The 24,803-nt window shown below is 43.1% G+C and overlaps 1 protein-coding gene across 1 annotated transcript; it reads right to left on the bottom strand.

Moving 5' to 3' along the window:
- Positions 1 to 2,943: 2,943 nt before the first annotated feature.
- LOC141953968 (MARVEL domain-containing protein 3-like) lies at positions 2,944 to 23,257 on the bottom strand. Its single transcript, XM_074892968.1, has 4 exons — positions 23,208 to 23,257; positions 21,773 to 21,928; positions 18,118 to 18,287; positions 2,944 to 3,832 (listed from the first exon to the last, which is right to left on the bottom strand). The coding sequence occupies exons 2-4, from the start codon at positions 21,886 to 21,888 to the stop codon at positions 3,126 to 3,128; spliced, it is 993 nt and encodes a 330-aa protein (XP_074749069.1). The 5' UTR covers positions 21,889 to 21,928; positions 23,208 to 23,257; the 3' UTR covers positions 2,944 to 3,125.
- Positions 23,258 to 24,803: the final 1,546 nt, after the last annotated feature.

The following is a 24,803-nucleotide window of genomic DNA, read 5'->3' as shown; positions in this document are numbered from 1 at the left end:
TCCATGGAGGTGAGTGGAGGAAACAGCACTGATGTTTATTTCCTAGTGTTCGTTCTTCACAGTGGCAGGGAAGGAAATAAATTTGAGGCACAAAGCTTTCAAGAAGCTGGCAATCACCAGGCTTTGGCTTTCTTTGTGGTTGCCTTGTTTGCAGTCAGGACCTCAGCAAGTTTGTGGATGATGGCAAGATGAGTGGTGCAGTTGGTATGCTACAGTATTGCCATCCAGAAGGACCTGTCAGGCTCTCAAGGCTTGAGGAGATGGCCCATGTGAACCTCACAAAGTTCAAACAAGGCCAAGTGCAATGTCCTGCACCTGAGTTGGGGCAATCACTGGTACCAGTACAGACCAGATGATGAATAGATTGAGAGCAGCCCTGTGGAGGACTGGGGGATACTGCTGGATGAAAAACTGGACGAGAGCTGGCAATGTGCACTCACAGCCCAGAAAGCCAACTGTATCCTGGGCTGCATAGGAAGAAGTGTGGCCAGCAGGTTGAGGGAGGTGATTCTCCCCCTTTATGCCACTCTTGTGAGACCCCACCTGGAGTACTGCATCCAGCTCTGGGGATCCCAGTACAAGAGAGACATATGGACCTGCTCGAGTGGGTCCAGAGATGAGGGCCACAAAGATGATCAGGGGGCTGGAGCACCTCCCTGATGAGGACAGGCTGAGAGAGCTGGGGTTGTTCAGCCTGAAGAAGAGAAGGTGCTGGGGAGACCTTACAGCAGCCTTCCAGTACTTAAAAGAGGGCTGATAAATATGGAGAGACTTTTTACCAGAGCCTGTAGTGACAAGACAAGGGGTAATGATTTTAAACTAAAAGAGGGTAGATTTAGATCAGAAATAAGGAATAAACTTGAGGCTGCAGAGGTTAGAAACACAAGGGGATGGTGAGTGCAGGGAGGCAGCTGGGTGAGGAGCTGAGAGAATGTGACTGGGACCAACTGGATGCTCGGGGCAGCCAGCAGGTCCCAGGAGTCTCCAACCAAGCACCTGTAACGAGCAGCTACTTTTTGACTCTCCCTGTAAAATGGATAAAATTGCTCTGGTTAACAGGAAAGGGACCCAAAATGGACTGACTATGAGGAACCCAAGTGTCCGAGGGAGGAGCACTACAGCAACAGTCCACAGGGAAACCCTGCACACCTTTTTCTAAAGACTGAATCACTTTGCAACAAGTGAGGCCTTTACCATGCACACAAGCAAAAAAGAGACAGAATTGATACTCACAGAGGACTGTTGCTATTGCACAGTGATGGCAGGCAAGCATTCAAAAATGAATGGGGCAGAGTAGGAAGCCCTGAGATTAAAATTCATACTGCACACATATTTAAGGACTGAGTTAAGATTTATACATTCTTATCTGCAGCCTTTTCTAATCTTTCAAATGCATCAGTTCAAGGTGCTGCTTTTTGTTGTTTGTGTAAGTTAATAACACTGTGTCATCATGTAACTAAGCCTGCATTCAAAATGTGCATGATGTAGAGGTAGCGCAGGAACAAGTGTGCAGGCAGAAATGCCTGACAAGTGGTTAGCTGTGGCATTAGCTGCATGCCAGACATCCCTGTAACAGACTTTCCAGCCGATTACATCATAGCAGTGAAGGTCTGGGTTTGGGCAAAGAGCTAGAACTCAAAGTCTCAATTTCACGACTCCATCACTACTGTGAGTCGTGGCAAGTTTGGAAAAACTCTTCACTCCTGTCTCTTCACAAGTGTAATAATGCTATGAAGCTTGATGATGCTATGAATGCTTGTGAAGTGTTAGCGATGTTTAAGGTATTATAGAAGTGATAAATACTCATTATAAAGGCTCATGCAATCACTTCTAATCAGAACTGTAACATTTTCTTGTTTGGTTTATATTACCTCAAACATAATCCTTTGAGATCTGCCTCTGTGTGTGTATGTGTGTGTATATATATATGAAGTATACAATAAATAAGCTCTACTATGGTTCAAAAGAGCCTCATCTGGGCAATGACTCTGAGCCAGGCAAAACTGAAAAGAGTGAACACAGCCAGAATCAAAATTGCCTCTTCCCTCCTCTCAAGCTGGCCAATCTTATGTACTTCAAGAGCAGCCTTTTTTTCCTCACTCCCTCATCTATGAAGACCAGTGATCTATTTCATCTGCCTCAAACAAAGGACTCTTGAAAGATGTTCTCTTAAATTTATTTTCTCAACCCTGAGGGCATACAATTACTGCTGTTCACTCATGCTTTGTGTGCTTAGATATTGGAAGGACGCACGTACTTTCTGTCATTGTTACAGCATTCCCATGGAAAATTCCAGGGCAGCCAGCGTGTTCCTGACTCAAGCTCTGCCCACCACTGGCTGTGGAGTCAGCAAGCCAAACCTTGTTTAGGTGGTTATAGAAGCAAGCGGTATCTTTACTAAGCTGATAGCTGACCAGTGTGCTGCCTCTCAGGTTCTGATCTGCATTCAGTGAGATGGGGAAAACATAGCAGGGAACTGGAGGAGGACCTAAGTGCTGCCTTTGAAATTGCAACTCGTTCCTTCCAGCCGCGTTCCTCCGGGAGCATGATTCGCACATGTCAACCCCCATGACTCAAAAGATAAAACGCTTTACTAGCCCAAACGAAACAGGTCTCAAGAGTAGCTTCGGTGGTGGTTCAGAAAAGCACTCAAGTGTCCTTTGTTTTGTGAGCAGTGTGGCGTAAGGCAATAGGATGCATCAACAGGCACAGGATCCGTTGAAGGCTGCCCACTCTAGCTGTGTACTGAATTCCTTACGTCATGGCAGAGGAAAGGACGTGGTAGTTAGCACAAGTCTGGCAGCACTGCAGTTGCAACCCATTAACAGCTCACTGCTGTTTGGATTTCCTCTGTGCAGGATGCAGGATGAAACATCACAATCAAACACATTTTAAATGCAGGAGTCCAGCTTGAGAGACTGATGCAAAAACCTTGTTAAAACATCTGCTCAACATCAATTTTATTACATCATGTTACAGCAGTATTGTAACATCTGGTGATTCGATACACACTTCAGCACCTTGTAGGACAATGCCATGTGGACTGGTCGCCTGTTTAGCATGCAACACCCAGCGTCTGTCCCTTGCTGAAGCTCCAGCTCTCTGGCACAGTCCCAGAGCTGACTTCACACTAACGTGGCAAGAGCCTGGACGTTGTGGGAGCTTTCAGAGGGCCTGTAGGCAGCGGGGTGATTTCGGACGCTTCTGTCTCTAATGCTGCTTTTAGGGCTGTGCTGAGCCTTGGCCATGTGGCTCTGGAAGGCCCGGACAGTTCGGATAGCAAGGATGCAGACCACAAAGCTTGCAAAGTACAAACAGGCAGCAGCAACACCAAAAAGGCCAACAGCCGCGTCACCGCCCTGGACCACGCAGTTCATGGAGGTATAACCACGGCGTGCATACAGCCTCTCGCGCCTCTTGCAAACTTCTGTGGAGTTCACCTGACTGACAAAATGCAGGTAGAGGCCGACCGCCGCGATGTATGCCACGCCGGCCAGCAGGTTGAAGGCACATTCGCCTGCCAGCAGCCCCATCCTGAGCTGCTGGATGGGTTTTGCCCCCACGACAAGGAAGACAAGGGTAAGTGCTGCTGATGTTAAGCTGAAGGCTACTCCGCCATACACGCAAGGGGCTCTCATCTGGGTGAACTGCATGTCCAGCTCCCTCACCTCCTGGAGCTCCGTGCCCTCAAAGGGGCTATAGGCTGAATTCAGGCTAAAGGATCCAGTGCCAAAGCCACCAAGGGAGGTGAAGCCTGCAACAGAGGCTTGGGCAGCACCCACACAAACCAGCACCAGGAGGTTAACTGTGATTTCCACAAACTTCAAAATGCCTGTAAGGAGCAGAAAGATGGGAACAGGGGTCAAAATCATGTCTTGTGCAAACTGGGGGTGACAGAAGTACATGAAAACCATAGACAAAGACAGCACTGTTACTGAGATGGTCCTCTTGGCTGCAGCTACAGAAGAGCGCTGCTTTAAAAAAAAAGAAGCACGAGCTCTCGTGGGTACATTTCAGAGGTTGGGCAAATTACTTTTTTTTAATTTGTCAGTGTGCTTGATAAATGGATCTTCATGCGGGGAAAGAAATCCATAAAAATTTTACTGTGCTTGTGTTATTGCCAAGGCAAGCGCACAATGATTGTATTTTGGCCTGTAACTACTTGGCATAAACACAGTGAGCAAGAAATATCCAGTATGAACAAAATTCTGAGGTTAAAGCTGACAAAAACCTAGAAGCTTCCAATGGCTTAAAAACTGTGCAAGTTATTTAGATCCTTTAAAATGTGTTTACTGCTTTAACTTATACCCTTTTTTTGTCTAAGTGTTAATTTAAATTTATTATCTACCCAGATGCAACTTCTACTTCATCTCCTTCAGAGATAAAAATCTCTTCATAAATCTGAAGAAACAGTTCCTGGTTGCACAAAAAAAGGAGGGGAAGGAAGCAAAAGCCACCTTATATACGAGAGAAGTTAAGTGAATTTGATACCGGGTCATGTGTTCTTCCACGTCCCCACCTTCAGAAGAAAGCCTTATGACTTCTGAGCTGACTCTTCTCTTCTTTTCCTTATGTTATGCTACTGATAAATGTAACCAAGGTTTTTTAAGAAAAAAAAAAAAAGATGATAAATTACTTCTTTTTGTGGTAGTTGCCTGTCAGGAAGGTGCAGCATCTGTTAGATAAATCTGATTATTCTGTGACAGCTCACTAGGGGTCAGACTAAGATTAGTAAACATGACGGATGTTCAGTCGTGGCATAGCTAGAGTTGCCTATTCGGGAAATGAAAACCCCTTGTGTATCACGCATGTTGGTCCTCAAGTCCTGAAGTTAATTACAGGATTGTGAATCTTATTATTCCATTGCAGTCCGACAGCCAAGAACGTAAGATGCTTGACAGAGTGGTCCTACATTTGCCTTTAAAGTGGGGCAGGATCTGCGGTTTGCATACAGACTTTCATTTTATGCTGCTACCATTGATCAGCATGCCATTTGAGCAATGGCTCAGTTGCTGTCAAGGCTGTACGGGCTTGAAAAGAAAGGGCTGAAGCAGCACGCAAGGGAATTAGACAAATTCCTCTCTTGTGCTGCCAGATGCTTCAAACCAAAGAAAGCCAGTGACAGCCACCATGAAGGATTATCAGATATTCCCATTGTGCCCATTCTTATTCCCTCCACAGAGGGCTAAGGTAACAAGCTCCTTCCTGCTGCCGCTTGCTCTTCACAGGAAGGTGCTTGCAACGGTTTGACAAGGGTCTTTGGCCACTTCAGGAGTTCCTGCTTCCCCTCTACCCAGACTGTCCCCTCACTTCTGCTAATGCAGCTGTTGGTAGGTACACATTCACATCGTGGCCTTGCAAACCATCCCAGAAGCACAAAGGGGAGCAGTGATAATGGTGGTAATACCTCAGAATAGAGTATCTGAGGCTCAGCATGTTTCAGTTTGTCTGTGTATATATATACATACCCAAGTGCATGCACATACAGATTTCATATCCTAAAAAACCATAGGTAGAGCAGGCAGAGGAGACAAAGTGCTCTTGTTGAGGAGGAACTAAGTGTGCAGTTCTATGTATGTGTTCTTCAGAGGTGATGCTTCAGAGGTGATGGGGCAACCTGATCTGGGGGTGGAACCAGATGATCTTTAAGGTCCCTTCCAACCCAAATTATTCTATGGTTTCTGCACGACAACATGCCTTTTCCTCAACCCCTCTGCACAACCATTTCTGTGAAGCAGGACAATAAACATGCTGGTTATCAAATCTGTTCAGGAGGCTTCAAATATTTCAAAGGAAGTATCTGTGAAGCTAAAGGTAAAGAGAAATTTAAATCTTGGTCCCTTAGACAGGATTTGGAACTCCTTGTAGCAAAGTCAAACACTGCAGCCAAAAGACTCAATGTTTTTAATAGGTACAGAGTCATCACTTTACCAGGACTATTTACCAGAATATTTTGAAAGTGTAATAGCTGCACAGGACATTCACTGGAACTGGATCAGATATTTTCTGTCTGCTCGGTTGAGCTGTACAGTATGCCTTCCAAATACAGGGAGTCAATTTAGGTCCTCAGGGCCCTTGGACAGTGTTGGACACAGAAGGCCACTTCCCTTTTTAAGGGCTGACTACTGATTTCATAGATGCTCCATCAGGAAGTGGTTCTTACAAGTCTACAGGGAGGAAAGACCATTTGATTAAGGGAAACATAAATTTTAAATATGTTTGGGAACTTGGAAGTTGGGAATTCAGGACCAGTCAGCTTGCTTCTATGCTGCTTTCAGAATTTCCTTTTCGTCTATGACTGGTGAGGCACTCTGACCTGCTGAGCATCAACTTTTCCTGTACATCACCTTGCTGAGCTTCAGAAAAGGCAATTTTCTGCTGTCAAAGTAGTCAGCACCTGCTGCTAACCTCCCCACATTTATAACTGAGCCCAATCCTCACTGACATTGCTCCAAAACTTCCTATGTATTCTCACAAATTCTGTATGCAACTCCTTAACTTCACTGAGCTGATTGCTGGTACCACAGTAGGGCTGGCAGAACGTGTCGCTGTGCTCATAGGATGACAAATATGATCAGTGTCAGCCTACTGTATTTTTAACTGCAGCAGTAGATGCTTTCATGGCATGCTTGAAAAAGTCCCTTAGGGCATTCAGGTTGGACAGGTTTTGTACGTACCTGCACAGTTTTCACACACACCTGCTGTAGAATTGATTAGAGTAACTAAACAATGGAGACAGGTTCATTAGCAGTTACTCCACCAGTTATTTGCATCATATGTTTTTTAAAAAGTGCAATAACAAAGCTTCCTGTATTAAAGAAAAATCCTAAAATGATAAGCAGTATGTAGAATGAAGCTGTGAATTACAGGACTATGACAACAGCCAGCAGGGTTTGTGAAAGCAGACAATTGGTGGAAATCCCTAGGGCCTTGTACAACCATCAGGGCTTTAAGGGAAATATTAAGCCCTCCGGTATGTTCAGGTCTTGACCCAGGCAGCCCAAAAACCTCATGCAGCCTTGATCTGTGATAGTTACAAGCTGATACCAAATCCTAGTGTACTAGTATAAACAGGATAGACAGACTTGAGAAATAAGGAATAAAAGGACAGTTAAGTTTTGAATCTTAGCTCTGTCAAGGAATGCTAACATACACATACTAGCCGTGACCTACATCAAGCAGTGTACTGCTGGCAGAAAGGGCTGAGTTAAAAGCCACGCTTCTGAGTCTGTGCTGCCACTCCTGCTTTCACAGACCAGTTAGCTACATCATCTTAGAGTTATAGCTGCAGAAACTAGACTGCCAAAAGGTCTTCCTACAGGGAAGTTACTTACCTCTACAACTATTCCCTAATCCCACGCAATGAACGCATTGCAAGACTTGAGTGTAAAATGACAGGAGGTCTGAAAAATCTCAGAACTCCACTGGTCTGGTTATTTTTTCCTTTCTCAAGTTCAAAATCTTAGGATATATCTAAAATGTTACTGATTTGTATTAAATTTAGCACAGTGAACAGCTGGCTTTGGGAACTAACCCTCTCCATACTGAGCAAGTAACAAGACTCAAGTCTGGGCTCCTAGATTTCGATTTCCTTTCCCATGCATCTTTCCTGCACTGCTTTTCAGCACTGAAGGTGAGGAGAATGGCTACAACCTAAAAGACAGTGAGTGCTGCCGGAGCCTTCCAGAGAATTGTTTCATTCATTCCATAAAATCTAAATCTGCAATGAATAGCAACTTCACTTCAATGTATCGTACTTGTTAACTTCCTTTGAATACAACCTTCTTTTGCTATGAGTAGGCTTCCTGCTGTAACAAACAGCAGCCTTTCAATTTGTACTATTAATCTACTATTCACAGAATCATCTAGGTTGGAAAAGACCTTGAAGATCACCTAGTCCAACCATTAAACTAACATTGACAGTTCCCAACTACACCATATCCCTAAGCGCTATGTCAACCCTACTCTTAAACACCTCCAGGGATGGGGACTCCACCACCTCCCTGGGCAGCCCATTCCAACGCCCAACAACCCGTTCTGTAAAGAAATGCTTCCTAATATCCAGTCTAAACCTTCCCTGGTGCAATTTGAGGCCATTACCTCTTGTCCTATCACTTGTCACTTGGTTAAAGAGACTCATCCCCATCTCCCTGCAACCTCCTTTCAGGTAGTTGTAGAGTGCGATGAGGTCTCCCCTCAGCCTCCTCTTCTCCAGACTAAACAACCCCAGTTCCCTCAGCCGCTCCTCGTATGACCTGTGCTCCAGACCCTTCACCAGCTTCGTTGCCCTTCTCTGGACACGCTCGAGTAATTCAATGTCCTTTTTGTAGCGAGGGGCCCAATTTTTCACTTTGCCTTTCCCTTCTATACCTGGTGCACGCTGGGCTATTGCCACAGTATTAACCCACTGGTCAATGGTTTTGTCTTCTATCAAATGGTGGGCTCAAACCTTCAGCAAAGCAGCCAGGCAGGCTGTTAAGGGCACAGATCCACTGGCAGCTCACCTTACTCTATCGGCGCCTACCCTTGTCTGGGAGTCACCACTTTTCTCCCCTGCCCAGTAATAACTCCAGCCTAGCATTAGGCCCTTCCAAGAGCTGTTTTAATAAATTAAAATAGCAGGAAACAGTTCAACTCTCTTCTTGTGTGCTGCTTTTTTCCTGCAACTTTAGCAACTCAAAGTGACTCACAGCGTATCTGATGAGCAATTGTGCTGGCATGAGTTTAGGAGGGAAAATAACACAGCCAGGATGAGAGAAAGACCAGAAACTCTCCTTTTCAGGTGAGGTGAGCTGTTAAATCTGCATGCTCTGCCTCATAAAACTACACTATGGCTGAGTCTGTGGTACCCAGTAACTCAAATGTGTGCTCAAGTCTCATGCGTTGGAAGCTGTGAAGAGGCTTTGTCACCCAGGCACTGTGACAGGATGGTCCCAGTGCTCAGGTGTGTACGTACATGTATACATAAAGTTAAATGGTCGATTCACGTTTGTTTCTGTTTCTGCAGCTGACAAGAAGCAAACTGTAGGACAGTCAGTTCTGGCTGTTGCTGCTGAACTCTCCTGACCCCACAAGGGCCTGACTAATAGAGGAGGTGTTCAAAGTATCTCCCTCCACTGTATCTTGGCTCAGTAGTCACTTCTTTTCTCTGTTGACTGCACATGGACTCTTTCTCCCATATCTTTTGGTATCATTCCCTCCTCTTAAGTTAACATCCCTGTAGTTCTATATTTTAGGTTTGTCATTCTCCATTCTGGCTTGCTTTCTCCCCCTGCTTTGCAGGCCATGTACCACCAGACCAGGGGTACCCAGCTGGCAGCCGCGGGGGTGCCCAACTGCCCCTCTTGGACACCTCGACCCCAGCGGCAGGGCAGCAGCGCCAGGAGCCACACAGGCCAGTAGCCCTGTGTCATATCACGTTAGGGATCACTCCAGGAGAAGGGAAGAAAGGAATGAGAGGCTACAACACACACATTAAAAATCATTCTCCCAGCCATTCTCACTGAAAGCTGTCTTTTGGGTTTTTTTCCCAGTTTGGGTAGCTTTCTCCTTTTCAGAGGTAATTTTTTTTCCCCCCAAAGGAGCAGACAAGTATTTTGACCATATATAGTGACTTACAAAAGCAGCCGTCAGTCCTGAAAAGGATCTCAAACGCTGAACTTCTCTTGCCAGTGCAGGTTTGGCAAACCCCAGAGAGTAAAGGCACAGCTCAACATGCAGCTTTGGTCACCTCTCTGCTGAACTGAGTCGGTGGCGGGAAGAATAGATAAAGCAGAAGGAAGAGAAAACATCAGAGGAAAGAGGGGGTTTGTTCTGCTTTTGGAAGCGGACAAAAATGTCACAGAAGTGGGGAGGAACCAAAACAGTGGAGGAGAACTGAACAAGGGAAATGAAATGGAGACAAGAGTTGCAACAGATTAAAAATATTAAATCTGGATGCAAAATATTAAAACATCTTGCCAATGGTATTATTCCAGTTATATGTACCAGTACAAAGCAAGATCTTACTGAAACCAGGAACAAGAATTCAACCAACTTCACTGATGCAAGATCAGGGCATTACACAGCTTTGTTGTAAACAAACAAATGGCCCCCAAGCCCCCACCCCACCATTGTTTTTGTAGGTCTCTGTGTTCTTCAGCCAGTGGTGGGATTTAGCTTTCACTGAGTTATGCTAAAATCTCCCTAATGGAGTAATGTTCAAAGGTGGAAAAAACCACAACCCAACCCTAAAACACGAGTGTTAGGCAATGTAACACCAACAGTTATTCACTGAATCTTGGCTTTTCAAAGGACCCAAGGGAACTGCGTACTTGGAGCCAACTGAATTTAAATGGCATGTAAGTGCCCGACACATTTATGCTCATTTGAGATATCTGTCTTACTGGAAATCGATGGAAAAAACCTAGGAAAATTAAATGTGCTCTAGAAAGAAGCATTATTATTCTCTTTTAATAAGTTGTCCCTCTTTAGTCAAGACAATCACTCCATCAGAAAATCTCAAAGGATGACCAGCCTTGTTTTTGATGATTCAGAGAAGCCTTATGCTCACAGTCAGAGTGCTCAGATCCAAATGTATTGTCCTGTTTTTAATGTGTATCATCATCCCTTAAAAGCACTACTGTCCCACTTGCTCTATTCCTTCTGCTTAATACCCTCCCATCCTCTAAACAGTGCTGTCCAATTTTCATAGGAAAGGGTGGACTTAATTTGTAGAACTACTGCATCATCTTCTATCCCCAGAGTTTCCCACTACTGTATGACACTAAGATTTACTTGCCATCGAGACACAGTTTCAGTACAAGCAAGCCCCTGTCTGGGAACAACAGCTTTGGTTTACTTGTTCCCAGTAGTTCTTTAAAGCATCACTTCTAGCATGTTCTTTATTTCTCTCTTGTTAACTGAGCATGAGTCATCTTCCAAAATTTTGGAGAGGGTGGGAAGCAAAAGGTCTTGCATTAAACTGTAACACTTGGCAATAGTGATTTAAATACAACGCCTATAAAAGGCTGTACATGTATTCGTAGCACTGGTAGGTCTCTGCAGTCACCTTATGTTCTGTGTTCCATGAAACAGCCTTTTTTTCTTCCTAATGTACCCATAGTTCTTTCAAATAGTCAACAAATATCTTGGTATCGAAACAAACTTGCAGGTTTTTTTAAAAAGAGTTCAGGAAACAATGAAACACTCCTGTTTCTTATGCCAACTTTCCATAGCCACTCCCTCTGTTTGAACTGAAACTGAGCCGCCTTCAGAAAGTGCAAAGATTGGGGTGTTATTGCTCTGTAAGTAATCATTGTCTGGCTGAAGGTAGGTCAGGTTGGAGGCACCTGTGAACCCGAGCTTCTCATTCGCTTTATCAATTGTCAGTTGTCACACTTGGTGAGCAACATTCCTGACTGGGTGGATTTTCTCCTTTAAGTGAGGTAAGATCACCTGCTCAAGAAATAGAGCTACATTTAGTAGACAGTCAGTCTGCTGTACCAGTTAGCTTTGAGACCCACTTTTTAAAGAGAAGAGTTTTTCTTAGTTCCCAGAATTTGTGTCAGATGTGGGGAAGCCAAACCCAGCGGTCTTAAAAGAAAGATGGTGCAACTCCTGTTCTATACTGGTAGAGAGCAGGCTTTAAGATTTCCCAGTAGGGAAGCAGGACTAGAGTCTAACACATGCCTAACAGCTAACATCAACTTTGCCAGTATCTTCCCCTGCCAACTTAAGTGAGTCTTCTCAGTTGTAGTTCTCCCCTCCCTAAAAACAATAGTGTATGTGTTAGCACAATGCCAAAAGGTGGATGAAAAAAATCTGATATAAACACGTGGGCAGAGTGAAGCCCCATACGCTGGCAGAGCAACGGTTTTGTAAAGGTAACATTTGGCATCTGCAACGAGTGTAGCTCCCCTGCATGTTTTTATAGAGCTAACTGCTCATGGCTATTTGCATTTCACAGCAAAGAGGACTTGCCTCCAAGTGGAACACTGTAACTTCAGAACAGGGAGGTTACCTGCAGCTCTGTCACTGTATCTTGTTACTGTGCAAGTTTAATTAAACATTTTGAATAACTGGGATTATTTTAATCTGTACAGCGCCATCCAATTCCCACTACTAATATCCTCTGTCTTCACAATTACAAGATTAAAATTTGATGGCAAATTCAGTATGTTAGTCACACTGTATTTAAAATATACTTTGTAACAGATAGGAGGGGGAAGCCATGTAATTACAATGAGACTATAGGGGACCTTAGTGATCCCTTCTTGCAGCAGAAATACATTGAAATTAAGTGCCACAGGAACAGTGTATGACAGGTTTGAGCACAATTTACAGGAGCTAAGCATGGCAGACTGTAGGGGCAAAACGTGAAGCTGGTGACTAAAAAATGCAGCTGTCTCTAATCCTATGGGGTGTCTTCACAGAAATGTAAGTGTCCTGCTGACCACTGCTGAAAAGATCTAACATGTGCAGCTGAACGGACTTGTCAAATGCTTGTTTGCATCCACAAAGTTACCTGCATTATACACATTTAATGGCCGTTCAGTGTTTTTGAACATACATAACTGAAGCTCTAGAAAGTCTTTTACTTCAGTCCAATGCCTCTTGCAGACCACGACTCTCCCCCAACATCTCCACAGCACTGGAAGGGATACAAGTGCTCTGCAAAATGTTCTTCCCCTCCTGCTCCCACATCTGACTCCAAGAACAAAGGTATCAGGATGTAACAGAGCAACATAAAAGCAGCAGTATAATAGTTATAAACAATGGCATAACTCAAACTGAGTGTCTACTAGTGTGAACCCTGTATTTGGGGTGACTTTTTATCTCAGTATTTTTTCCAGTCTATGAGTGTTTGCCAGCATGCATAGCTACAGGAAAAAAATTCAACTGTGTTTTGTAAAAACAAAAGCTGATAGATGTTTACATTTGAATTAATGCTGGCTTGTTAATGCATGAATATATCCTGGAGAAAGTCATTGTTACTCCCTAATTCTATTTCCTCCTCCAAATAAATTCAGTTTGATATTTCCTCCTGGCTATGCTTGAAATTGGAGACTTTTCTTGTTGTTACAAACCATAATGCTTTCTTTTTCTGAGAGGAAATTGGTCTGAAGGTTTTAACAAGTGTGGATGTTAGGATGTAGGCTAAAGGCATGATTGTTTGGAAGTGCCTACAATATGCTTAAGAAATCTGACACTATTCATGGTGCAAAGTGCAAAGCTGTATTCATGGCAGCAAAGAACAGCGATTCAATTATCCTTGCTCTCCCACAAACCTTTTTAGTGCTGTCTCCCTTAAATGCCAAGTGGGTTGAAGAATTAAAAAAAAAAAAACAATTTATTAGCTCAGAAATTATGACCAGCACAGTACAATTCCATATAAGGCTAAAGTGCAGGCATTTCCTGAGTCACGTACTGACCGAAGATGGGAGAAACTTAGTTTACCTTCACTGTTCAAGCATTATCCTGAAATTGCATTGCTCCAGCTCTTTCAGACCAATATATGCAATCAAAAGAAAATGAAAAGTTTTCAAGGTCAAGTGACCAAATATCTATGACCAACTGAAGATCAGCAATTCACTCTTGCATTTGACTCAGGTTTTGCTCTCTCTAAGGTGAGGGAAGCAGCATGGCAGCCAGCCTTGAACACCTCTCTCATTCTCTCTGGTAACCAAAAGCACTGAATCTGGTTGTATTTTCAAAGGACCCGGGGGGGGTGGGGGGTGGTCCTTTGAAAGGCAAATATGATTGGTAATGTCGTTTTTCTACACAGAAGAGAGAACTACAGAAATTTTACCTGCACTATGAAAAGCAAGTTTAATGTTTTCTTCTGAAAGAATCTCAGCTCTAAGTATCCCCAGGCCAAAACTCTTGTCATTTTCAACCATTGTGTGTAAATTCTAAGAAATGGTTATTGCAAGCAGTAGTTCCTTAGCTGATGAAAGGTTTACCTTTATCATGAACAGTTTATTTCCAATTCTCATATAATTATACAGAGCATCTAGGCAGCTTCCCACCAATCTATAAGCTGTTCCTTAAGTCTCCTTCACTACTACAGGAACAGTAGGTGACAGACTTCAGTGTTTCTGTTGCCTTTTGAATCTGTAATCTGCAGATCCATGATGTGACATCCCTATGAAAAAAACCATACCGAAACTAGACATAAAGATAGCATAGTAAGGAAGACTCAAAAATTTGTTAGAGGGAAGTAATTTGAAAGAACCAGCAGATATATGAAGAAAGGCAAGCCAAGTGGGAGTGCTCTTAAATGACACAAGCTCCGGTGAGATCAAAGATCCTCTCACAGATTAGCAGTGGTTAAAAGAAAATAAAGAGCAAGAGGAAACAACCAGTTTTCAAACAGAGTTAAGAGGGAAGTCTCTGTTTTGTGCTGCTTGTCACTAGTTATGCCCATGTTAGCACTGCAATGGGAGTGGATCTGTGGAGTTAAACAGTTGGAGCTGAAGACCTTGGGGATACACAATAGGCATTTTCTGGGGTACTTCATTTTAGCTCTAGTTTGGTCCAAAGGACACAGTGCCTGCTGTTAGTTACAGCTCACCCTCTCGTTTAGTTTTATCTGAAGGAAATACAGTTTGTGCGTCCTGAGACTGATCTGCAACATGGCCCAAAAAGCTGTAAGTGGGGACTCCAAAGAGATTCAGCTCGAAAGTACACACCAAAAAAACTACGGTAGATGAACAGACTAATGAACTGAAAAGGTTGAAGTGTGAGATGGTGAAGTCTGTTTTAATAATAATCACAAAAAATTCTTCATGATTGCCAACTCTAAAATTGGTAGGCTGGTGAGAGCTCAAGCTCTTGAATGAGAAATTAATGAAATAAGTGCTTAATAAGCAACCTGACACTTTATGCATGTACACAAACACTCATTCCCCCATCTACAGAGCACACAGATGGGCTCTAAACAAATAATTTCCACTCAGGATAGACATTAGGTAGCCTTCTCTGAAAACATCAGCTCAGTGTTCACTGACAGTCAAACACCACATGAAAAGCTAGGAAGCACTGGGATAGGACTACAGAACCCAAACCTTTATGCAGATGTCTGATTCTTTTGGGAATTTATCCTGAGTTCTGAGTGCGGTTCTGGTCAGCCCATCTCAAAAGGGTACGATGGATCTGGAAAATGTATAAGGCTGGCAAGCTAACCAGAACTGGAAAGGCTTCACTCTTGATAGGAACAGAACTGACTATTCTTCAATCTATGAAGAAGTAATAGGAGCACAGTGACAGGGAGAAAGGGAAGACTTCACTCTAAAAATCATAAATCTCATGGAGAAGGTGAATATATGAGATTATCGTTAGGTATTTTGAATACCACCATAATCAGAGACACCTTCTTCAACATATTTTAAGGAACAAAACAGTACTTCTTCAAGTGGCACAAAGAAACTGTGGAGCTCCTTGCCTTAAAATAACGTGGAGGTCAAACATTCAAAAGGGGATTCAGAAAACGATTAAACAAATTTGATAGGTCTGTAAAGAGGTATTAAACATAACAGAAGTGAATGCAGTTTTCCAATTCAGAGAATTCCACCAATCTGAAGTTTGGGGAGTTTTCCAGAGGACAGCTCACTCTCTACTGGTCCAAACTCTGATGGTCCTCCTACATTTGCACCCTAGTACACTGTCTGAGAGGATGCATCACGAGGTGCCTAGTACGATCCAGTACTGCTAGCCACGTGATCGTACCTGAATGGCTTTGAATAGGTATTTCTCATATAACATTTAAACAGACTTTTTTTTCTTTCTGTTTTCAAGACGAAAGGATTAAAAAGGATCAGAATGTTTTGAAGCTTCTTAAATGGCATCAAATTTTCCTATTGACAAAAGGGATCAGTATGGGTTGTTTCTTCCATTATATTATATGGGTTGAGTTTATTTTCTTAATGTGGTTGTAGGAAAACAAAAGGGGAAGGGGATCAGGGAGGGAAGGTGGGAATAACAAAGATAGGAGAACAACGTCCTTTTTTCTACTGCTGCTTACAGCTAAGGTGTGCAAAGGATCCCTGCAAAAATAACTGCCTATTTCTGAAACTCAACTTTAGCTTTTTGGGATGTTGCTAGTGAAAAGCACGGATGAAGAGGGCAGTATCTAGGTGAAGGAAATACTTTTCAGAGCTCTGGTTGTTCAGAATTCCTCTCTAGCTTGCCAAACTGGTCAACATGCACAAAGAGCGTAAGTATATTTATTGGGCAAAAGGAAAAAAAAAAACAAACCATAGTGAAAGTAGAGTGATGCACAGTCAGAAACTAAGGTTCACATTTCAGTTGTTGCTTTGGAAAAAACTGTGGTACATCACTTGATTTCCCAGCCTTGTTTGATACTAGTTTATTTTAGAATTATGGTGATTGGGAAGGGGGAATTTCACCAGATTGCTGATAAATCACTGGCAAAAGAGATGGTTAAGAAGTATTTACAGGAACTTTTCATGCTGTAAAGAAGTTGTAGCTTGCATGTACTGACTTCTTAGTAAACAATTCATGTAGCTTTTCATTTACAATATTTATTATGACTGCAGGGAATACAGAATTCTGCAAAACAATTCTAGGAAATTCTACTAAATCTTGGTACTTATAAAAATTAAAACAGTGGAGTAACATTCTTATAGTCTAATCAACCTCCAATATATTTTCATTTTTTGAAATAAAACTGCTAATAAAAGGGTTTATTTTCTACATGATCTCTTTTCCCTCCTCCACTGCAAGATCAGACATTAAATTTTTGGAAAATACTGAGCAATACCTGGGGGAGGGGTGGGAGTGAAATCATCATCGTCAACTGATGCATCCAAAACTAGGACATTTTGAAAATGTTAATGATGTTTAATGCACTGAAATAATGAGAAGCAAATGCAGGGGAAAAAACCTCAGCAAGTCACATTAAGCTATCCACTGAAAACTAAAAATAACTTGCCACTTCATTTTTCTGTGAGAAATGCTGTGATAAAATAAGGCATGGAGTTTTCTAGAGCTTCTTGGACAAGTTAAAATAATTTAGTATTGTTGAAGAAGAAACAGTTTCATCCCTGACAAAGTATCAATATGGCTCTGTATCATTAAATATGCTCTACTAACTGTTGAGTTAAATCGCCTCGAGATGAAAAACAAACTGCATACAAATACACAGAACGTATTTATAAGAGAAAATAGTTCACCTCACTCTTTAAATTGTTCACATATTCACATACAGAGAAATATTAAGAGCAAACTGAGTGTGTTATTTAACTTTCCTTCATGGAATGAAGAAATGATCTAACATTATGTATTTTAATTTACTTCCAACAAATAAACTCTTCATTCGTCTCTCTACTGGAAGACACTGAAAGGCTGTTTATAGACTTCAACCAAAGACTTTGCAACTAGCTGCAAGTTTCAACTCAGACTGCAGTGGGTCTTTCCTACAAACAAGGTGAGAATGCTCATTGTCCTGGAAGAGGGAAAACTTTTAAAGGAGTAACAGATATTTTAGTGGCATTTCTTTTCAGTTTATGGAAATGAGTTTACTAAGTGTTAAGGCTGATTTCCTCCCACATTAATGCTCATCTCTCTGATTGTTGTAGTCACTTTCAAGCTATTAAAAAACCAAGTTATTTCTCAAGAGCTGTTTTATTGAATTCATGTCCACAAAAGTTTTGTCTCCCGCGATGTTGCTTTATAAAGATGTATCAGTGATGACTGAATTAAATTCAGAGTTGCTAAAAAGTCTGAGAAGAATGTGTCAGAAATAAACTATCATCAAAGCTTCAACAGCCATCTTTAAATTGCTTACAGATGCAAATATCTATTTTATTCCTAAATCCCAAAGGTTAACTCTTGCTGTAAAACCTGGGTGATTACACACGACCCACTCAGATGCTCTGAATGTATATTCTGGAGCTGCATTTTCAAGTATCTAAATATCTCTATAAATGCCTTTAGATGCCTAAAACATGCTAGTAACCCTCACTTATGCCATTCATTAACTCTCTCAGTTGTTTTTTTGTTTTGGTTTTTTTTTTTAATATTCCTCTAGCTTTACTTTCTAAACACAGAAACCAAAACCAAGACAAGTCCTTGGAAGGAGAGGGGTGGATGGCAGGCAATAAGAATCTCACATACCTCTTGTTGTGCATACCTTTGAACACTTCATTGAGAAGGTTTCCTTGGGAGGATAACACTCTGGTGGTGGGCCAAAATATTCCCGTGCTGCTCCTGAGGTTTTAGAGTAAGGGTCTGAGCGAACAGTAGAAGTCCTTGAGTGCTGGCCACCTTGGATGTCTTCTGTTGACCTACAATGGAGTAAAAGACTAATGTATATTAATTAGCTCATGCTCTCTCCTGAACATTAGAACATGAGAAACTGACAGACACTCCTGTTAGGGGAACCAGCTAGTCCACTTCATAGGTATGTGATCTTTTTTGCTTGCATGTTTTGAAAGAAAGTATCCAAATACTTGCATAAATCCACCTTCACAAGGGTATCTGCGCTTGATTGTTCTTATTTTGGAAAACGGTGCACTCGCTGCATAGGCTGGGTGAATTGTTTAGGTTACTTGCAAAAGGTAGAAGGGAGGAGGGTGTGGGGAGAGTTCCTGCTCCCATAAAAACAAGTAACGGCTTTTTCATGAAAAACAAATGTTTTTAACTAGTCCATCGCAGCCCTGGGAATAAAAATGAGAAATATTTTCACAGAATAAATGTGTAAAGTAGCACAACTGTTTAATGGGTAAGCATTTTGTCAAGTTTGTACTTCCAATTACTGTGTTTCACAAAGATGCCTTTTAGAAGAATGAAAGCTATTAAAAGAAACAGATAAGGATTTTAAAATTGGGGAAAAAATTGCCTATTTAAATATTTCTCTGGGGGGTTTTTTTGAGGTCTTTGATAATATTCGAAGAGGAATCTAAAATTGACCCAAAAAAATCAATTTATTATGTCTCTGATGAGATTCATTTGTATACTTCAAAGTGGATTTGTCCCTTGCTGTAATGACATACAGCTCCACATCTGAAGCCTGACGGTTTTTAAGGTTGGTGAGATCTAAATTATTCTATGGGAAAAGTGCAATTTGCCCTTTTTAAAGTGAGTTAACACTCAGGTTAAAAGAAACATTCGCTGTAAATTGTTTTGTAAGTGTCTGGTCTAATCTAAATGTTCTCCCTCATTTGAAGGAGAATTGGAGCTTGCCCTTTTTCAAGGTACAGATGGATGATTTTGTTATTAAAGGATATTTTAAGTCTCATTCAGCATTATTATTTTTAAGCCTTCAATGCAGTTTTTATCTTGAATTTCTTATCCACAGATCAGCATTTTCAGCTGTAGTTTTGTTTCCTAGCATCACTGTACTTCACTAAGGTTTATCTTCATCCAATTCCAGATTCAACTTACAAATATTATCTCATTCATCCACATTAAATCATGTTCTTTGTAGTTTTTACATTTTAATTAAGACGTTCAATAACAAGACCAATGCTAACATCTCCGCGTGTAGTTGCCAACAGCTCTGTTTGGCCGAAACATTTCTGATTTTTCTGACCTTTGTCCCGTGTCTTGTGCAACCACCAAAGCATCCTGCGCAGCTGTGTCACATAAATTAAATAAGCTGTGTGATTTATAAGACTTCCAGTTAACTTGAAAGCAATCCCTTTGGTACTTTCTGATGCAGCTGCTTCTCTCTATTGTATCCTGCTACTTGCCAGAAAACAAAACAAAACAAAAAAATCAAAACAAAACCGCCCCTAATGTTCAGCAACAGGGTACAATTATGAAAAAAAAATTCTTTCTTTTAGACTTTTTTTTCTCACAATGGCCTATTCTGACCACCTTTGCTCCTGTTTTCCTTCAGGACTTTCCAGCTTTGGGTAAGGCAACTCTTTCTTCTCAGCAATGAGAGGAAGCTTGCTATAGGAGTTTCAGACAAATGAATTTGGAAAGAGAAATACTCTAGCTAGAAAGTCTTGCTCCTAAGGGATGAAAGCATTAGGCACCCAAATTACAGCTTCCACGAAGCTCTTCCCATCTATTTCATTACAGTATTTGAAGGCCTTTTGGTCAATCAGCCTGAGCCTTCACCAAAATACTGAAATTTCCTTACAGCTGGTTTTGTTGGGAGAGCTAAGCAGAGGAAATGCTATTAGGTTAAGCCAAACTCCATGAAAACAACTGATGGACAATCTTTTCGATTAGTTGTAGTGAGGGCGGGTGCCCCCCAGATTCTCAGCTTGACTCTAATTATCTCCATGGCTATTACAGATCTGTAGCTGAAGCTCCCCTTCCTCTAATCCCTGGTGGATACAGGGATGGTCTGTTGGTCTTTAAGGTCCAGCCACCAATTTTCACTCTACATGTCCAGTCATTTAAAGCTAAATTTAAAGCAAAAACAAGAAGTCCAGAGAAGCACTTTATTAAGAAGTGGTGGTTTAATTTACAGCTATCTTTTCACACATTGCTTATATTATGCTGTATATGGAAAAAAAAAAACCAAACCAAACAACCAAACAACCAAAAAACCCACACCAAAAAAACCCCAAAAACCCAACCCTTATTTTTTCCCCTTCTCCACAGTGCAATTAATACATTTCTGGAATTTGTTGCTCTCACTTCTAATATGTTAGACAATTTAACTATATCCCCTCCTGATCTTTGTTTTTGCTAAGGACAGTCATTCAGCTTAGTCTGCCCTTTGTTCCCATTTCTCTCCAATTTTTCATGATTTAAGAGAGACAGAAGAAAAATTCATTAGCTATTTCATAATACAGCAGGATTACCACCATCCAAATGTTTTATACTTAGCCATAAGTACTCCTTCTAGTCCACACAGTGCTCTTCACTGCTGCTTTTATTCTCATCCTGTTTTTCTTGCTAAAATGTGTATTACCAGGGAGTACTTCAGTATTTCAGCTTTTCAATAATCTTAATTATATTTATCTCCTCTCCCTCTTTGCCTCTACTCTTAAATTGCCCTGCAATCATGCCCCTAAAGACTAAACAGGAGTGATGAGCACTTTACTGCTGTAGCCGATTTGCCAGTGGCGTTCAGAGCTACAGACCTCTCTCCTACAGTGCAGTCACTGGCATGCCCTTAAAGCAAAACAGCCTAAGCTCACGACTAGTATGCTGTAGGCTGGCCAGGCTGGAAGGAGAAGTGTAATATCCTGAGTTTATTGTCACTCCAAACCTATCAGTTGATCTGCTTATTGTGGTGATAGGGGCTGACACACTATCAAGTGCCACAAAGAGCTTTAGTCACTTAAACAAGTACTCATTTATTGACTGTGACTACTGAAATTAAGTTTTTTTTTAGATTGATAGAAACTTGTTCACAGCTGAACTAGAGCAACCTGAGAGTTCAGTAAGTCCCTGGGCTAGTCTCAGTCATGTAACATTCTCATTTAAACAATGCATATTTGGCAAGCCATGGCTTGCTGTCACCTGCTGACCAGCCTCTTTAGGAACTGTACTAAGCAAGACACATGGCCACACTTCACCTACTTGTGACCCAACTTGATCCAGATAACCCCAGGAAATTCACACCTCTCTCTGTGTCATGCAGCCTATCTTTCTGCCTCTTCTTGAGCTCAATACAAAGAAAAAGATTAAGTTTCTACACTGTAAAACAGCCCCCTGATTCCAAATGTGGCGTGCTCATGCTTCATGATTTCAAGGCTGAATAAATGCTTTCTTTGTAATGAGAAGGTATTTCAAAACAAACAAAGGAGATGACAGACATTATAGACCTGTTGTGATATGTTTCTTTAAGGTGATAAAGATGTACCTTGCATTGTATGGGTATGGTTTTCTCGTTCTTCTGTCTTCCTCGTATCTATCAGATCCATGGTTCTGATGGTGCCTGTACAGCTTATCTTGGTATCGTCTCCCAGCATGAGACATCTTCTTTCTTACATGTATTCTTTCCTTCTAAAATAACTTCCTGAGCCAGAGAAATAAAACTGATTCATTTTATAGCTCTACTTAAAGTTATTCATTCACCAGCACTCACATCCATTTCATGCTGATTCAAGACTTAGTACAGACTTCCTTAGAAGAGAAAGAAGTAAATCCCTTTAAACTACATGTAAATAACTTCTTTAAAGAAGGAAGCTTTTCATTTTCCTATTCATCAAGTAATTGTAATGTTTCTACATTCCATGTTGATTGCGCTTAGCTTATTTACTAGGTCTGCTCTGACTCTCCTGCCTTCACAAGTGCAAAGCATGGGGTCCACTATGAATGTGAATCTTGGCTTCTCTAATGTTGTCTCTTACATAAAGTATTAAACCCAGCAAACACCAGTGCATTGCACGAGCGTGCATACAACTGCCACTGACGGCAGGGCAAACCTGACAGCGCAGGCTGTGTGTGACCTTTGTCTGGAAGTTTCTAAGAGGAGGGCACCTATCGGTGTAAACAGACGCAGCACCAAACATCGCCTGTGATTTGGATAAACGTTAGGTACTGGCAAAGCTGTGCTGGGCCGAAAATATGTTGGAGAGAAGATACATCCTTAATAATTTGGTATTAAATATTACAGGGATGTTATTTCCTGAAAATGTCTTTACCCGCTCAAGTGCAGTACACTTAAGTCCAAACCTGTAAAATATGGAAACACCGAGTTTAAGCATCTAAGCACTCTTTATTCTTATTTGCCTTCATCACAGCCCTTCAGCATTACTGTAGAAGTGCCTGTAGTCCATTTAATTTTGACTGATCAAGCTGAGGACTTGCTTAATGACTTCCCTTCCGCCTCCTTAGGGTGTCACTAAATAAATAAATTAACTTTGATTTGTTTACGGCTAACAAAGAAAGAGACAGTGCCTTCCTCCGGAGGAGCTCTGCCCCTCTGCTCCGGGCAGAGGCCATTTAGCAAGAAGCAGCCCCGCACCCTTCCCCACGGGCGGTTCCTGGTGTGGGTCCCGTCGCCCCAGCGCCTCCACAGCAAGCCGAAACCCTCTTCACCCGCCGGGAGTCACTCTGCCGCCGGGACCCCGGGCCTGCGGCCCCGGAGCTGCGGCCGCCGGCACTGCCCCGCGGCCGGCGCACACCGGGCACCTGCCCACGTCTCCCTGGGGACAGGGCCGCGCCCTTCGCGCTCCACCCGCCGGCCGGCAGCGGCCCCGCGGCCCCCCTCCACCGGCTCCTCTGGGGGCAGCCCCGTCCCTCGGCACCCCGGGGGCGAAGGCCAGCGGCCCCCCGCCCCTGCCGCCCCTCACCTGCGGGGAGCGCCGACCTCCGGCCCGCCCCGACAGCAGCTCCCGGGAGCAGCCGGGCCCGCCCTCTCCTTCCCGGCCGCCCGCCGCCGCGCCTCCCTCCTGCGGCGGGCCGGCCCCCGGCGCAGGTGCTGCCCTGCGCGCCCGCCCGCCCTGCCGCGGGGCCTGCTGGCCTTCCTGGGGACGATGGCCGCGGGGGGAAGGAGGGGTGCTGCCTCCTGCCCGGCCGTGGGGGAGAGCTGATGTCTGGGAGCGTGGGACAACCTGGGCTTTTGTTTAGAATCATAGACTCATAGAACCATTCAGGTTGGAAAAGACCCTTGGGATCATCGAGTCCAACCATCAGCCCTACTCTACAAAGTTCTCCCCTACACCATATCCCCCAACATCTCATCCAAACGACCCTTAAACACATCCAGGGATGGTGACTCCACCTCCCTGGGCAGCCTATTCCACTGTCTGACCACTCTCTGTGAAAATTTTTTTCCTAATCTCCAGTCTAAACCTCCCCTGTTGCAGTTTAAAGCCGTTCCCTCTTGTTCTGTCACTAATCACCTGTGAGAAGAGACCAGCACCAACATCTCTACAATGTCCTTTCAGGTAACTGTAGAGAGTGATGAGGTGTCCCCTCAGCCTTTTCCTCCTCAAACTGAACAGTCCCAGCTCCTTCAGCCGCTCCTCATAGGATTTGTTCTCCAGGCCCTTCACCAGCTTCGTTGCCCTCCTCTGCACTCACTTAATTTAGTAAACTGAGGTCCCCGTGCACCATGGTGCTGAGGAAGCATCTGGTAAGCCCTGAGAGGATATAAAACCCGAAGGTTAATAAAGTTAAAATTCAAGGTACCCACCCGTTGCCTGTTGTTTTTGAAGAGCCAACCTCCTTGACTCACAGCGCTCAGGGTGGGAAGCCCTGCAGTGCAAGATGGACGGAGAACAGAAGGTAAAAGAAAATGGGGGAAACTTGTCCCCGGGAGCAAGTGGGTGGGAACAGGCCATGTTACACTAGGTGGGTTGAAAAGGGAGGTAAGCAATTAAACACTCCTCTGGTGTAAAGCCACATTTTAGATAACTGACCTTATGAATGCGTGCAGCCTCATTTCTTGGTGCGCTGCTGAAAGCCCTTCCTGTGGTGGATCTCCAGGGGCTTTGTCTCCTTGCTGCCAGCCTGTGATGTTTCTCTTACAGAGGAACGATGCACTGGTCCCCTCAGGATGCTTTCTGTTGGGGATATACCTATTTTTGTAGAGAGCCTGGGGCAGACCCATGAACCAGCATTGTAACAAATGACTTATGCATTGTGCAGTCCTGTACACAAAAACAATCTGTGCCTGAGAAGCAGGACGGTGGTGTTAACATGGCACCGTGCCCTGCTAATCTTGGGCGTTGGAAAGCTTCCCTAGGCTGTGGCGCTACCCTGCACAAGAGCTGGGACTAGAAAATCCCTTTCCTTCCCAGGGCTCATACAGCAGCACGCTTAGGGTACCAGTGCCTCTTGAATTTGGGCTTGAGATAAGTAACTGTTAGTGCAGTCCCGTGCTAGGGCTAAATCCAATATCCCCTTTAAGTAACATGCAGGTGTCAGAGGAACAGCTGTCCCCG

This window comes from Strix uralensis, chromosome 1 (genome assembly GCF_047716275.1).
Source record: "Strix uralensis isolate ZFMK-TIS-50842 chromosome 1, bStrUra1, whole genome shotgun sequence".
Lineage (NCBI taxonomy): Eukaryota > Metazoa > Chordata > Aves > Strigiformes > Strigidae > Strix > Strix uralensis.
This window is presented reverse-complemented; position numbering and strand designations above follow the sequence as displayed.

Coding starts and splice junctions, on each gene's coding strand:
- LOC141953968 (XM_074892968.1), bottom strand. CDS start 21,888: ATGTCTCATGCTGGGAGACGATACCAAGATAAGCTGTACAGGCACCAT. Junction 18,288..21,772: donor CCATACCCATACAATGCAAG/GTACATCTTTAT, acceptor ACTCCATTGTAG/GTCAACAGAAGACATCCAAG. Junction 3,833..18,117: donor AAAGGTATGCACAACAAGAG/GTATGTGAGATT, acceptor TGCTCCTTACAG/GCATTTTGAAGTTTGTGGAA.